A 14,370-nucleotide genomic window follows, 5' to 3' on the forward strand; every position below is an offset into this window, starting at 1 on the left:
TACTCATGAGTCTGATTATTTCAAGTTTTTACCCCAAGGGTTTCCCTCCCTGTGACATGCAAAAAGACAAATTATTTTCCAAGCATTCCACTACAGAACATTTTATATGGAGAAAATGGATGTGTTGAATGAAATTAATCAAATAATATTGTGCTCATGTAAGACTATGAAACACATCCCACTATTATACAGAATTATGATTCACTAATAAAAATTTTAAGAAAGAAAAGAAAATGGACTTGCCTGACTGCCGACTTCATACTTCTTTTGTGTATGTCCAGGAGAGGTAAGATGTACTATGCTTTCCTCCGCTGCTGAGAAAGTTGAACTAAAACCTAACAAAATTATCAGGAAAACATCAGAAAAAGATGTCAGTGTGTGGTAGGTATTGACAGTAAGTAGACTCTATCTAAATACTCTGGTTAAGATTCTGGTTATCAGAATATTAAACAGGAGACTATGGAGATGGATGGTGTGCCATTAAATCCTAGACTCTTCGACATTTGGAAGGTACCAAGTTCAACATTTCCAAAATGACTCTTTGAGCCATTGCCATCGAAAGCTCTTAAAAGGACAATTTAACAACTCTAGATACCAAAATTCACTGAAAATAGTGATATTCAAAACTGAAGCAAGCACAGAGACAAACAAAAGGAAATCTCCAACATGAGAATTGTAAGAAATAAAGCATGTCAACTTACTTGAACAATCTGTGATGGATCTGGCACCAGTGATAGTTGTAGTTCCATAGAAAGGACAAGACAGACAGAAAGATTTCCCTGGATCAGGTTGGTAATAGTCTCGAGGGCATGGATAACAGGGCATTAACCCAGAACGAGAGAATTCACCTACTGGACAAGGTACTGCAAAAGAAAATCAAGCCATTTATGCATATAGAGCAACACACTCTACATTCTAAAGAACTGCCTTAAGAAAACCCAAACCAGTAAGAAAGCTACTGAAACACTATATTGATATAATCCCTTCACATTTTAATACCCATACCATCTTGTCCCCCAGGAGAAATGGCTTGCTATGTTCTCTCCTGTCTTCAATAACATACATTCATTTAATAAAGATTAAACTGGCCATGGGATAGTGTATTCTGTTTTTTCCATTTATCATCATATCACGAACCTTTTTCCAAATCATTCCCCAGACAATTAAATAACTTTGCATCCCTTTGGCAGCCCATACTTGATCTAACATTTCCTTCACTATTAGACATTTAGTTTGCTTTCACTTGTTTGTGATAATAAATAATATTGAAATTTTCTTCATAAATCTTTGTGTATAGTCCAGGTTATTTCCTTGGGAGAGCAGTTGAACTTGAGTAGTTGACTTTGAATACCTGAATTTGAGAAGTTAAATAGTTGGGCCTAAAAATATGAAAAAATCTAAAGCTGTTGATGTATAATGCCAAATCATTTTAGAAAAAAGAATTCCAACTTATACTTGCATCAACAATATATGAAATTGCTCTTCACACTGCATGTTTGTCAGCACTGATAGTGATTATTTAAATGTCCCTTTCAATTAGAAGGTGAAAATGGAATTGTATTATTATTTGAACTTGTACTTTGCTGATAAATGAATTGCTCTTCTAAAATATTTATTGTAAATTATACTTTTCCTATATAATTGTCTGTTATTATTGTGGGAGATCTTTTGTGGTTATTTTGTATATTAAAGATATGAAAAAGTTCAATTCAAGCCAGATGGCATCCAAGGAGGAAGAAAATGGTTACTTTTAATTACAAAATTCACAAGGAATATAAATTAGTCATGATATAGTTTTGTCAGCAAATAACAGCACTAAAATACATGAAATAAAATCTATGTCCCACAGGGGAAATTTCAGAAATGCATTTTTCATTGAAGATTTTAATACTTTCCTTGAATTCTCTAAGATTCAATAGGCAATCAATAAGGACACAGAGAACTTACACTTGATAAGACTGAATTAAGAACATACATTATATTCTTATTCTATTGTGATAACATTTTAATGAGGTGTTTAATTATTTTTAGATATGCTGAGCCAAAAAGAAAATTTCAATAATTTTAAAAAAGTGATAAATAAATGTACAATATAAACTTTTTGACCATAAAGAGATGAAAATAAAAGTTGATAGCAAAAGCTTTAGGAAACAGGTATATATTCTAAACATTTATACATTTTAAGCGGGTCTGCCCTGAAAAACCTTGGTCAAAGAAAAAAATCAAATTATAATTTATGTTATTTACAAAATGTCAAGTAAAATGAAAATATTAATTATTGACAACTGTAATTATACTACAGCTATATTTGTAGATAGATCCATTACCTTACATTAATTCATCATAAGAAGAAATAAATGTTTAATGAAAGCATTTAAAGATTAACAGGCAAAACACAAATTAGCAAAAATGTTTAAGAATGTCAAAGCATTCAGATTCTTAATTGATTATGCCTCTGAGTACTGACAAAAAGCCAAAATTATACAAAGATATAGTAGTAAAGTGAGACCCTGTCTCTAAATAAAATACAAAATAGGGCTGGGGAATGTGGCTCAGTGGTCTAGGTCTCCTGAGGTCAATTCCAGGTTATACCCCCTCAAAAAAAAAAAAAAAAAAAAAAAAAAAAGATTCAAATAAATAAGACTGTTGGACTCTCAAAATAACCAACACACACATTATGCTGATATCTCTACTTTTTGGCATAGAAACAGTAAAATAAATCTACATATGAAAAGTAGTTGAAATTATATTCCAGAAATCTACTTTCAAGGAGTGGTCCATTTGCATTTATGTATTACAGATAATCCCTGATTTAATACAGTTTGAGTTTTTGACTTTATGATGATGCGAGCAATAGAAACCATATTCCTAATTTTGAAATTTGGTCTTTTGCTGGGCTTGCCATTTGGGATACAATACTCTCTCATGAAAGGAGCTCCCAGTCAGCCACACGACTGTGAGGGAGAACCACCAAACCTCAAAGTGTATGTGTTGCTAAGCTGTGATGTTTGGTAGGTGAGGTGTGTGAAGTGTATCTTTCACTTACAGTATTTTCAGCTTACCACGGGAGGAAAATCTATTGTAAACCAAGAAGCATCGGTACTTATATATTCAGTAAACATATATAACATATGCATGTTTAAGCATACATGTCTACATGATATAGTACTATATAGTACAAGATGCAGTACTGAGCACACAGTGTGTAAGTCCTGATGGACTAATGTCATGAGAAAAGGGGAGAAATTTTACTCAATACAAGAAAAGATATTAAAATCAAATTAAAAATTGCACATTGAAATGACTGAGGAAAAACATTATCTCACATGTACTGTTTCTTATAGTTTTAAGGACATGTACATCCCTGGATAAACACCTTTTGCCCTTTAAGTGGGTTTCCTGACTACAATTAATAATATTGTATTGTATACTAAAAATGTGCTAATGGAGTAGATTTCAGGTCTTATTTATTTACTTATTTGTTTGGGATTTTTTTTGGTATGGAGATTGAACCCAGGGTGTTCCACCACTGAGCTACACCCGCTGTCAGCCTTTTAATTTTATTTTGAGGCAGAGTCTTGCTAAGTTGTTAAGGCTGGTCTTGACCTTGATATCCTCCTACCTCTGCCTCCCTAGTAGCTGGGATTACAGGCATGTGCCATAGCACCAGCTTCAGGTGTTCTTACTACACAGAGAAGGGAAAAACTCCGTGAGATAATGGGATGCTAATTGATGAACATAGTTAGCATTTCACTATGCATATCAAAATATCATTTTGTACACCTTAAGTATATACAAAATTAATAAATGAATAGTTTTACAAAGACAGAGTCAAAGGTCAATGACTCTCATCCTGAGCCTGATTTTTAACTTCATCCTGGAGGTCGAGGATAAGAGGCTGTGTCACTGTGATTCAAAAACAGTCTTTCCTTCTCCCATGGCTATGTTAACAATAGCAACAAGAAGTCACTTGTGAGATTTATTCCTCAGGCAAAAATTATTTTAAAAAAAACACAAAATTTCAGACTCTTGATTTTGTTGTAGTGGTAAACCAAAGATTATTCAATGACCTAAGAAGTAGTTATTAAAAAATGTAAGGTCATTTTAAAATGTAAAATGTACATAGAATATATAGCTTTAACATAGTAATATACTCACATATAATTGCATATTTATTAATAATAATTCATGTTTCACATGCTAAAAATGCAAAATGTGACATCTTATAAAAAAATAAGCTGTACAACATGCTCATAAAAATAAATCAATACAGAAAGACATAAAAAGGAAAGAGACAAAAAGACACACAGGAAAAAGGGAGGAAGAAAGGGAAAGAAAAAGAAAGAAAATGAAAGTCAAAAGAAATACATGAGGGACCATTTTAGAACTCATGCATATTTAAATTTAAAGTAAAATAGTGTTTATCCAGCACCGCAGGGGTCTTGAGGTTTGTTACTCTCAGTTTTCAGGAATGGCAGGCAAACCGTGGTTGAATTTGTGCTAAGAATATTAGGAGAAATGGGGGTAGTTTCCCAGAACCTTAGAGATTTTCTGGGAATCATAACTGCTTAATTACAAATTTGGTGTTAGACAAACCTCAAACCTCATTTAGAAAAGTTTTGTCAAATATGAACTTGTTTCACTAAAATATCTGAGTTGTGGTTAGAGTAAGTCGGAGTGGGGACAAATTTTTTTTTACTGCAGAATTTCTTCCAAAATTAGTTTGTATATTGACAAAATAAAAGGGTCTTTAGCAGATCTATATCAACCATCATGTGAATCTTTGCCCGACTTTAAATAAATAAATTTAAGGCTGTTTTTACACAACAGACATGGTTTAGGAGTTTCAATGAGGTCCTAGCAAAATTCTTTTCTCAACTCTTCAGTGAAATATTAGGTGGATGAACACTACCTGCCTAATTCCTCAGGTCTAAGATTTTTTATCTGCCATGACCCTACTACGCCGAGATAATGTAATCAGAGGGGTATATAAAAACCTATAATTCAATGTACGTTTTACCTTCTCCCTATGGCACTTGTGAGGACTACATCTCCCAAGATGCAATGCTGGACACACCCCTCCCACCTGCCACACACAGGCTCCCCACACAGCTGTGTTTCCAGGAATCTGTTTCTCATAGGATATGGCTGTGGCTGGAGTGAAAGGAGGGTAGAAGGTATGTGCTTGTGTCTCTGTGTAGCTTAGACAAGTGGAAGGCAGTGGGTTGGCTTCTTAAAAATATCAGTCATTCAATGAGGGAAGAGTTTTTTGATCTTTGGGTTGCCACAGACCTTAGGCTTTTACATAGAAGATCAGAGAATGGGAAAGACAAACAATTTTTTAAAAATCACCTTTTAGGCATTTTTTTTTTTTTTTTTCTGTCCTCAGTAATGCAGCAGAGGTAGACCAACAACTTTTTTTTGATTGACAGGACAACAGCTTTTTATTTTTAATCCTGTATTATTGACTTTGCAAAGTAGTCACAGATTTTGGGGAGTTTTTGGCAGCAGTTGACTATGACCGTCAGGCCTAATTCATTGTTATTCCAAGATTTCATCTTTTATTTTTGTTTAGACTTTCAGGAATTTTGTGTTGGATAATTATATTCAGTAGGGATGCTAGAAATATTTAAAAATTGGAATGCTAATCATTGTAGTCCTCTTGAAGCCAGTGGTTCTCAACATGTGGCTCCTGGACTAGTAACATCAGCATTACCTGAAAACTGAAATGCAAATTGTCAGGTCTTTTCCCAGACAAAATCAAAGCTCTGATGACATGGTCCAGCTATGGGTGTTCTAGCCTTCTCTGTTTATAGCTGAGAACAAAAATCGGTGGCTCTCCTCTTTACTCAGGGTCACTTGGGGGAACTTAAAAAGAGAATCAATGCCCAGGCTCTGCCCCAGACAAGTTAAGCCAGAATTTTTGGGAGTGGAGGTTGGGGTTCAGTATTTTTAAAATACTTATGTAAATGTGCCCATGATTCTAATGTGCAGCTGGAGTGGACCACCATGAAGGAAACCTTCATGTCATAAGGAATGACATGTTAGACTTCATAGAGGAATCTAATTTCAGAATTCTAAGGAACAGTAGACAGAGTATCATTTTATAAATGAGGAAACTAAATACCTAATTTAGATGTATTTATATCATCATGAAGTCATATGCTTATTATCATTTGAGGCCTGCTGCCAATTTTTATACTTCTATGGATTCCTAATATCACTAGCTCAGTGTTTATATGTAAGTGCTGTTGGCTGAATCAAAAGGAGCTTTCCAGATTGTTTGCGTCCTTTGCATATGGTAGGCATATAGTTTGGCTGAAATATTCCACCCCCAAGAATAAAAAAATGGTAGGTTTAGAGAAAGATCAGTGTCTAAAGCTTTGATAACCTCCACAAGCAGAAATGTCCACTGCTCCTCTTTTCACAGTCGAAGTGAGTTCTGGACATGAGAGGCAGCCCCGGGAACCGAATTCTGGCTGATATGTGCCCAGTGGACATGATTCACAAGTCTCAAGCCCACTGGATGAGTAGGTGCCTTGTTTACATTGAGCTAAAAAGAAAATGTAATGTGATTAATAATGATGATATTAAGTTGCATAAAATTAGCTCTGTGCAGGACTGGGTTTTCTGCATTTTAATACAGGACAGAATGAGGGACATGGAGAGCTCTTCTACCCCTTTCCTTCTCCCTCTGTTCTCCAAATCACTCTTATTTTCAGCATTGCTAATATTTTTAGTGCATTTCCAATTTTCTAACTCCACACTGGAGTTCATATTTCTCATTAAACATCCACACCTGCATTTGCAACAATGGCAAAGAAGCACATTTTTGAAATTCTTTGTTAGGTGTATCTTCTGTAACCTTAATGATGAAAATAAAATGTTTCCGACAGGAGCTCTTCTTGAGAAGAACAGTAGAAATATTTGGAAAATATTGCATATTTTAGTGGCAACAATATGTGCCTATAGCAATTCATTTACAAGTGAATGAAGAATTGATTCCATCATATCAAATAACTATTCTAACAAAAAGCAATTCACTGATCACTGAGTGTCATTGAAATCCTTTCCACTAATTAATGGGAGATTTAAGCAAAACGTTCAGGCTAATCAGTGAAGGTGGATTGGAGTTCAACTTAGAACAATGGAGAGTAGTTTCAAAAAGAAAGATAAGTGGATTTCTTTATAATGGGGAAAACTTTCAGGTAATATTTTATAATTAAAAGAAAGAAAGAATAAATAAATAAAATTGCTTTCTGGCATGCTTTTTATTTCACTCTAGTTACGATTTAGGTTTCTGAGATGCGCCAGGACTCAGAAATGAAGTCTGGAATACGGTATCTTGGCATTCTGAATATCTGAAGTTGAAGAAATTTGAGAAAACTATAGAAGCAGCAAGGTTTCTCTGACTTTCTCCTGCCCTTCTCTCCTGAAGCAGGTCCTAAGGCCCTACCTACGTGAGTAATGCCCACCCTATACCTATACCAGAGGACAGGAATGTCCTTATTTCTGAAGAAACAAGGACACAGGGAAGAACCTGCACAAACAGGCTTGGCTAAGTTCCTTCAGTTTACCATCAAGTCAGACCCCTTTGCCCAATCAGACTTCTTTGCAACTATCCACTTCCTCATCAAACTCAGGATAAACAAACACTGGTTTCCTTCTTTCTTTGGGTCTTCATTTCTGAAGGTTCCTATGTCACATAAGACTTATATCAAGTAAATCTGTATGCTCTTCTCTTGTTAATCTGTCTTTTGTTATAGGAACTTCGGTCATAAACTAAGGGACGGGTAAAGAAATCTTTCTTCCCCTACAACTGGACACGAAATTCAGGGGGGTCAAAATGCCTCTACGTCTCTACCTTTACATTCGGAGATGCTTCTGGAATGGAGGTATTCAGTGTAGGTCCCAGCCGGACAGAGCTTGCATTCGAGTTGCCCTTCTTCATCTTGATAGTATCCCATGTGGCAGCTTTCACAGGCAGAATGCTCCAGAGAATAATAGGTCCCCAAAGGGCAATTGACTGTGGAAAAACAGACAAGAAACACTAAGTGAAGTACCCCAGCCAGGGATACCTTCATTCTCTTTTATCCTAAGACACAAAAGTAGCAACACTGGCTTCCAGGTACAGGTTTATTTTACTGTCAGAGGTTTACTCCCAAGGTAAACCTCTAGAGTGCATTCCTTGAAGCCAGTTGTATCAAGTTTTTCAGTTTTTCTTGAGAAAAGATGGAAATTTTCATTGACCAAGTTTAGGGCTTCCATGATGGGGCTTTAAAGTATGAGTAAAAACTCTTAAGACTTTACACCGTTGGTGGGACTACAACCACTCTAGAAAGCAGTATGAAGATTCCTCAACAGACTATGAATGGAACCACCATATGACCCAGCTATACCATTCTTCAATATTGAGCTAAAATCAGCACACTATTGTGACACAGTCACATCAATGTCTATAGCAGCCCAATTCACAATAGCCAAGTTATGGAACCAACTCAGGAGCCTGTCAAAAGATGAATGGATTAAGAAAATGTGGTATATAGCTCTTCAGAGGCACTTAAATTTGACTAGACTGTGGAAACCTCAGGAGGTCACAGCTGCCATCCAGAGAGTCCAGAAGACACAGAACCCCTGAGCCACTTGGAAGGATTTTCCTGCAAGCACTGAAAAGTCCAATTATAGAATTTTCGGAAATACAGTATCACACATACAGCAGGACTTCTAGAAATCATCTATCTGTTGCTTTGGGAGACTGAAGGAATTTGCACTCATACTAAGGTATTTGCACAACTGAGATTTTTCAGTAGCCCAGACAGAAATCTCAAAATGGCATCACATCACACCCAAGGCCACTGGTCACACAAAAACATCCTGAGATTACTGGAAAATATGGAAAATAATGTCCCACATAATGACAGAGAAACTTTTAAGACAACCCTGTCACATCTGGATTGGGAAAAAATAGCTTTTAATCACTTCTCTGCGGAAATGTGCAAAGACAAATGGGTAGAGATGTCTTCCAAAATGAGGAAGTTGCGTACATTGAAAGAATTAGTTCTGGAAGCCAAAGAATGTGTTAAAAGTCCCATGAAAGGCAAAAAATGGGAGAAACATCCAGACTTCCCCAAAAAACCCCTGACTGCTTATATTTGCTTTTACAAGGAGAAGCAGGCCCAGTATTTACAAGTACACCCTGAAATGAATAACCTGGCGTTGACGAAGGTCCTGTCTGAGAAATACAAGAAACTTCCAGAACATACAAAACAAAAATATATTGACGATTTCCAGAAGGAGAAACAGGAGTTTAAAAAAAAACTGGCTCAATTCAGAGAAAATCACCCTGATGTAGTCCAGGTCTCTAAGACATCTCACATCTACAAGAGGTGCCAAACTGAAACCCCGAAGAATATAGAGAGAAATGTGAAAAATAGGACAACTCTCCAGGAAACCGTTGAATTTTTGAAAGTGAGATTTCCTGGAGAGCCCATGAAGCCACCAATGAATGCGTATCATAAATTTCATGAAGATATATGGTCAAGTAGGGAGCTACAACATTTGCCCCTGAGGGAGCGAATGGTAGAGATTGGGAGACGCTGGCAGCGAGTTCCACAGAGCCTGAAGGAAAAGTATAAGAGACAGGCTGAGGAGCTGCAGCAACAGTATAGGGTGGAGCTGGACCTCTGGCTCAGGACTTTGTCACCTAAGGAGTATGAGGCATACAAAGAGACAAGCTATGGAAAGCGTAAGAACATAACCAGGACTGGAGGACCAAACCCCAAGTTCAGACAAATGGACCAGTGTTCCCCATCGTATGAGGGTCTGCAAGAAGACCTGGAAGAGAAACAGGAGGTGAAGTCTCCAGGGAGTAATCCCCCAGAGACTGCTCAGACATTGATGAATTAACACCTATAATCCCTCATGGGGATCAAAAGAGAACAAGAAAGAAGTGTTCCAAGAGGCTGAAAGAAGTGACTCCACAGACTCCAGCAGTGGACAGGAATTTGGAGATGTTTTGGCTGAGGGCAGTGACTTTAGCTTATCCCTCTAGGGGAATCCTCACACTTAGACTCCATCTGAGCCTAGTTATTATCCTAAATTGTTATGGTGAGGGAACTTTCCATCAAAAGGAAGGAGTACAGGTTGGAAAGAAGGGAATGTGGAGTAGTGCATTCTATACCAGTTTTCTAAACATGGGATAGGACGACCCTTCTGAAAGAATAAACATAGCGGTTACCAAGTGAAATTCCACACAACTAAGACTCTAAGAATACAAAACGAGAGGATTGAGCTTTGGAAGGCACACAGGACTAGACTGAGTATTTTTGAAGGAGGTTTTGCTTTCAGTTTCTGACTTCAGTGTTGGTAGAGGAACACTCATGAACCTGTGACCCTCCCCCTTCTGAATTCTTCCCTCAGCATTCTTGTACTGAATCTGGAATGAGGACTATTCGATGGTGGGTAGGATAGATAGATGCCTTGAGAAAATCGAACAACTCCTGTATCTGTCTTCCACCTGGAAGTGGGCAGATTTATGCAAGGAGAAATACATCTATCTGTATATTTAACTGTTAGTCCTCAATGAGTTTGCCACTGATTTTAAAAGATGGTAAATAAATTTAAAAACACCTTACCTATTTTGTTTGAATAAGCTCCTCCATAGAAAAAAAGTCAAAACTTTGATAATGGTTGCTGTAAGTGATATCTGAATTTATTCTGAGCAGAAGCTCCAAATCCTTCCTATTGACCCTGGTGAGTGAATCTCACCTTCAGTACTTAGGACATATAATTACACAGATATGGACATAATAAGTACACTACTCTGTGATTTTATGTGATCTGACTTGAGTTCATGCACCGGTATCATAATGCATTAATTACTTTGGTTTACTAGTGTTTTCTAATGTATATGTGTAAGGCTATAAATTTCTTATAATTTCTCCCTGAATATTGCTTGCTATTTTTTATATTTTGTTCTCATGAATGTTAGCATCATCATAACTGAATCATTTTTATATGAAAAACATTGAGATTTGAGTGGTTAAATTGTTCTTAATTATCTCTTAATAATTTGTTTCTTTACCTGATACATTAAAGTAAAACAAATTGTACATTGAAAAAAAAAAAAAGAAAATGTGGCATATATATATATGCACAGTGGAGTTTTACCCAGTCATAGAGAATGGAATTATGGTGTTTGCCAGTAAATGGATGTACCTGGAGAACATCATGTTAAGTGAAATAAACCAGACTCAGAAAGTTAAAGGTCAAATGTTTTCTCTCATGTGGCATCTAGAGTAAATTAAGAGAAAAAGGGGAGAGTGGATCTCACAAAAATAGAGGGAGGATTAGTGGAAGGAGATTAAGGGACTGGAAGGAGGGATGGGGAAAAGGAGGAAGTGTGGAATGAATTGTGCAAAATTATACTATGTACATAAATGAATATACCATAGTCGATTCCACCTTTATGAACATCTATAAAGCACCAATTCAAAAAACAATAAATAAATAGAAGAAAGACTAGTAGAGAAGAGGAAGAGGACTAGAGAAAGGGAAAGAATGGGCTCTGATAAACCAGATCATCATGGAAATACACAGCCAACAAAGAGAAAACCACCAGAAGAAAAGAATAAAACCATGAATGTTTACTCTGAGGCTTTGAGATAGTTAAAGCATTTTCTTAAATGTTCTGCTGAATGCTACCAATTATGAAACCTACTACTAGTCTATTACAGTATCACTCTGAGATACAAAAGCAGGCAAACGCAGTGAGACTGAAACAGGTAAACTAAAGCAGCCCTTGTTCCTGATGATGGCTTGATAGTAGGCAAGTCTGAAGCATCCTCAGAGTCAAGGGATCCAAGGAAACAGGCCAGTTTTAGAATTTTCCTTCCTTGGCAGTCTGGAATGTCTCTGAAATCTCAAGGCCAAACTGGAAGGTTTGACTCTCTGAAAAGACTGCTATCAAAGTGTTTATAGAGAGGGAAAGTTGAAAGTAGTACCAAGGTAATTCTGAGATGTAATGTTTAATAATCACCTAGGTATTTGTAAAAATGCAGACCCCTATGCCTCCATGCCCAAGGGGTTGGACCCATGAGTTCTGGGGTAGGCCTGAGTAAAAGATGCATTAGGTAATGGTGACACAGGTGGTCTGAGGACCACATTAAGAAATGAGAAGCAATTCCTGATTTTTCTCACAGGCAGGGAGGAAAGCGGAGCAGGCTCAGGATGACAATCTTAATGTGCTTTTGATGGGCTGTGTTTGTGACAGTATGGAAAGTCCAACTGAGCTCTTGGAATGGTGATAAGAACTGCTGGAGAATGTTTTCTGGACTGGACACGAGAGCCATGTCTACAAAGAGACCAGCACAAGAGACCATGCCATTTTAGTTCAGCTCAGTGGACCGAGATCAGTTAGAGGAAGATTCTTCAGGAAACAGGCTGGATTGTCCAGATTGTGGCAGTCTACAAGGGGGCGGAAGTTGAAGGTTAAGGAACTCGGTGGAGGGAGAGCCAGGATTGACTGCTTGATGTGTATAGGGTCTCCTTTGGGGGTGATGAGAATATTTTGAAAATGAAGGTGATGGTAGCAAATACTAATATAATGCCACTGAATTGCACACTTTAAAGTAGTTTACTTCATGTCATGTGAATTTTGTCTCAATTAAAAAAAGTGAAGACTTTGGAATTTGCTGAGTGGGAAATTTTGCCACACCATTTTTGTCTTAATGTTGAAGTTCTCAGTCTCTCTGGTTTCAGTTTTCTCATCTGCAATAGGTGCTTAATAGTAATGGTACATCCTAGAGGTTCTAAACAGGATTAAACCTGACAACTCTCATCTGGCATACAGAAGTGGTCAAGAACCATTAGTTGCTATTATCAGAGTTACTGCTCAAAGCTGTGAGATTTAAAAATCTATAAATAAAAATAAGATTTGAGTTCCTCACTTAAAATAGATCTCTTGCCCTGACCAACTGTGGTTGCTTAGATCTTGGGACAAAATAGTAGTACTAACAACCACACAATAATAGCAATGTTTCATTTCAATATTTCTTTATGTACAGTTATAAAATGACTTTTCCCATCTCTTTGGATCCAACGTTCATGGACTACTTGTGATCACAGGGAAGAGTCTTACCACACATCCGTCCTCTCAGCACTGAGCCTGGTCTGCAGAAGAGAAAAGCCCTTTCTGTTTCCAATGAATTGCTGTCAGCTACAAGCATTTCTGAAGCAAGCTGGAAGGAATACATGGGCTCTTTATTGAGGGTCCTTTTTAGTCGATTCGTGATAGTTTCCAATGTCTTAATGAGTCGTTGCTGATTTTCCAATTCAAGGGTATCGTTTCTTTCATCCGGTAATGGCACACTAGCTGAGATGAGAACAAGACAAGATAAAACATAACACACACACACACACACACACACACACACACACACACACACACACACGGTGTTTCTGGAAGCCACCTGTAGTTCATTTTCACCAAAAAGAAATGGTATGTTGAAAGTCTTTCAGGAAAAGTTCATTCAGAATAAATTCAACTGCTACTTCCAGAAATCACTAAGACACAGATAATATTAAGAGCAATTCAATGTTTTAGTCCTTCTCTCAGATGCTGGATCTATATCACATTTTTCTTGACAATAGCATATTAAATTGCTTCATAGTCTCTCATTTTAAAAACATGCCTTAGCTCATCATGGCAAGATGGGAACAAAGCAGGGTGCTTGTTGCCGTGAGAATCATAAAATACATCTGATACTAAATAGAGGGGGCGGGTGGAGAAAACTGGCAAAGCTTAGTTAATTATGCTTTTTCCAATTCTTTGTTCCAGGGTCATTTCCTAATAATGACAACAGTTGACAGGTTTAAGAAATAGGCTTCCAATAAAAAATTCCATATCACATTACTTTTCCAAATAGACAGTTTATCCTTACCTGTGATGTTAAAAATTAACTTAATTTTTTGGTTAGAGAATGGGTCGCTTCTTTTAATCCGGGAAGTTCTGGCTTTACCGACGCCTGTGGGTGTCTCTTGTACAGCATCCAAGAAGTCATCGTAAGAGTAATCCAGCCTGTTAGCTGCACCCCAACCACCTGGTCCTGACAGTTGGGGCAGAGGAACAAATGATCTTACAGATGCATCTCCATCCATGTCTAGGTTCTACCGTTAAGTTACAAGTCAGTTGCACCTGACCATTTCTAAATGCCCCATGATGCGCTACACATGGGGTGTGGTCTACAACCATCTATTGTAATTTCTGGGCACTTCATATTTAATTTAGATTACCAATGAATTACACTCAAGGAGGGTACCTATGAAGGTGCTTAGGCATTCATAACCTCCTATCTTTGAGATAGCTGTAAA

The 14,370-nt window shown here is 37.1% G+C and overlaps 2 protein-coding genes across 2 annotated transcripts in view; one reads left to right on the forward strand and one right to left on the reverse strand.

The window, feature by feature from the left end:
* Nucleotides 1-14,370, reverse strand: part of SVEP1 (sushi, von Willebrand factor type A, EGF and pentraxin domain containing 1) — a 184,634-nt gene that overhangs the window by 76,625 nt on the left and 93,639 nt on the right. Inside the window, exons 15-20 of the mRNA XM_079112549.1 lie at nucleotides 13,941-14,105; nucleotides 13,139-13,372; nucleotides 7,865-8,026; nucleotides 6,392-6,553; nucleotides 702-863; nucleotides 244-335 (exon numbers count right to left, since the gene is read on the reverse strand). Coding sequence (XP_078968675.1) covers nucleotides 244-335; nucleotides 702-863; nucleotides 6,392-6,553; nucleotides 7,865-8,026; nucleotides 13,139-13,372; nucleotides 13,941-14,105 — 977 coding nt within the window. The remainder of the gene's footprint in view (nucleotides 1-243; nucleotides 336-701; nucleotides 864-6,391; nucleotides 6,554-7,864; nucleotides 8,027-13,138; nucleotides 13,373-13,940; nucleotides 14,106-14,370) is intronic.
* On the forward strand, nucleotides 8,830-9,906 carry LOC306644893 (upstream-binding factor 1-like protein 1; the record flags this gene model as incomplete). Its single annotated transcript, XM_079112152.1, has 1 exon — nucleotides 8,830-9,906. The coding sequence occupies one exon, from the start codon at nucleotides 8,830-8,832 to the stop codon at nucleotides 9,904-9,906; it is 1,077 nt and encodes a 358-aa protein (XP_078968278.1).

The sequence above is a fragment of the Sciurus vulgaris genome (genome assembly GCF_902686455.1).
Source record: "Sciurus vulgaris genome assembly, chromosome: 15".
NCBI lineage: Eukaryota > Metazoa > Chordata > Mammalia > Rodentia > Sciuridae > Sciurus > Sciurus vulgaris.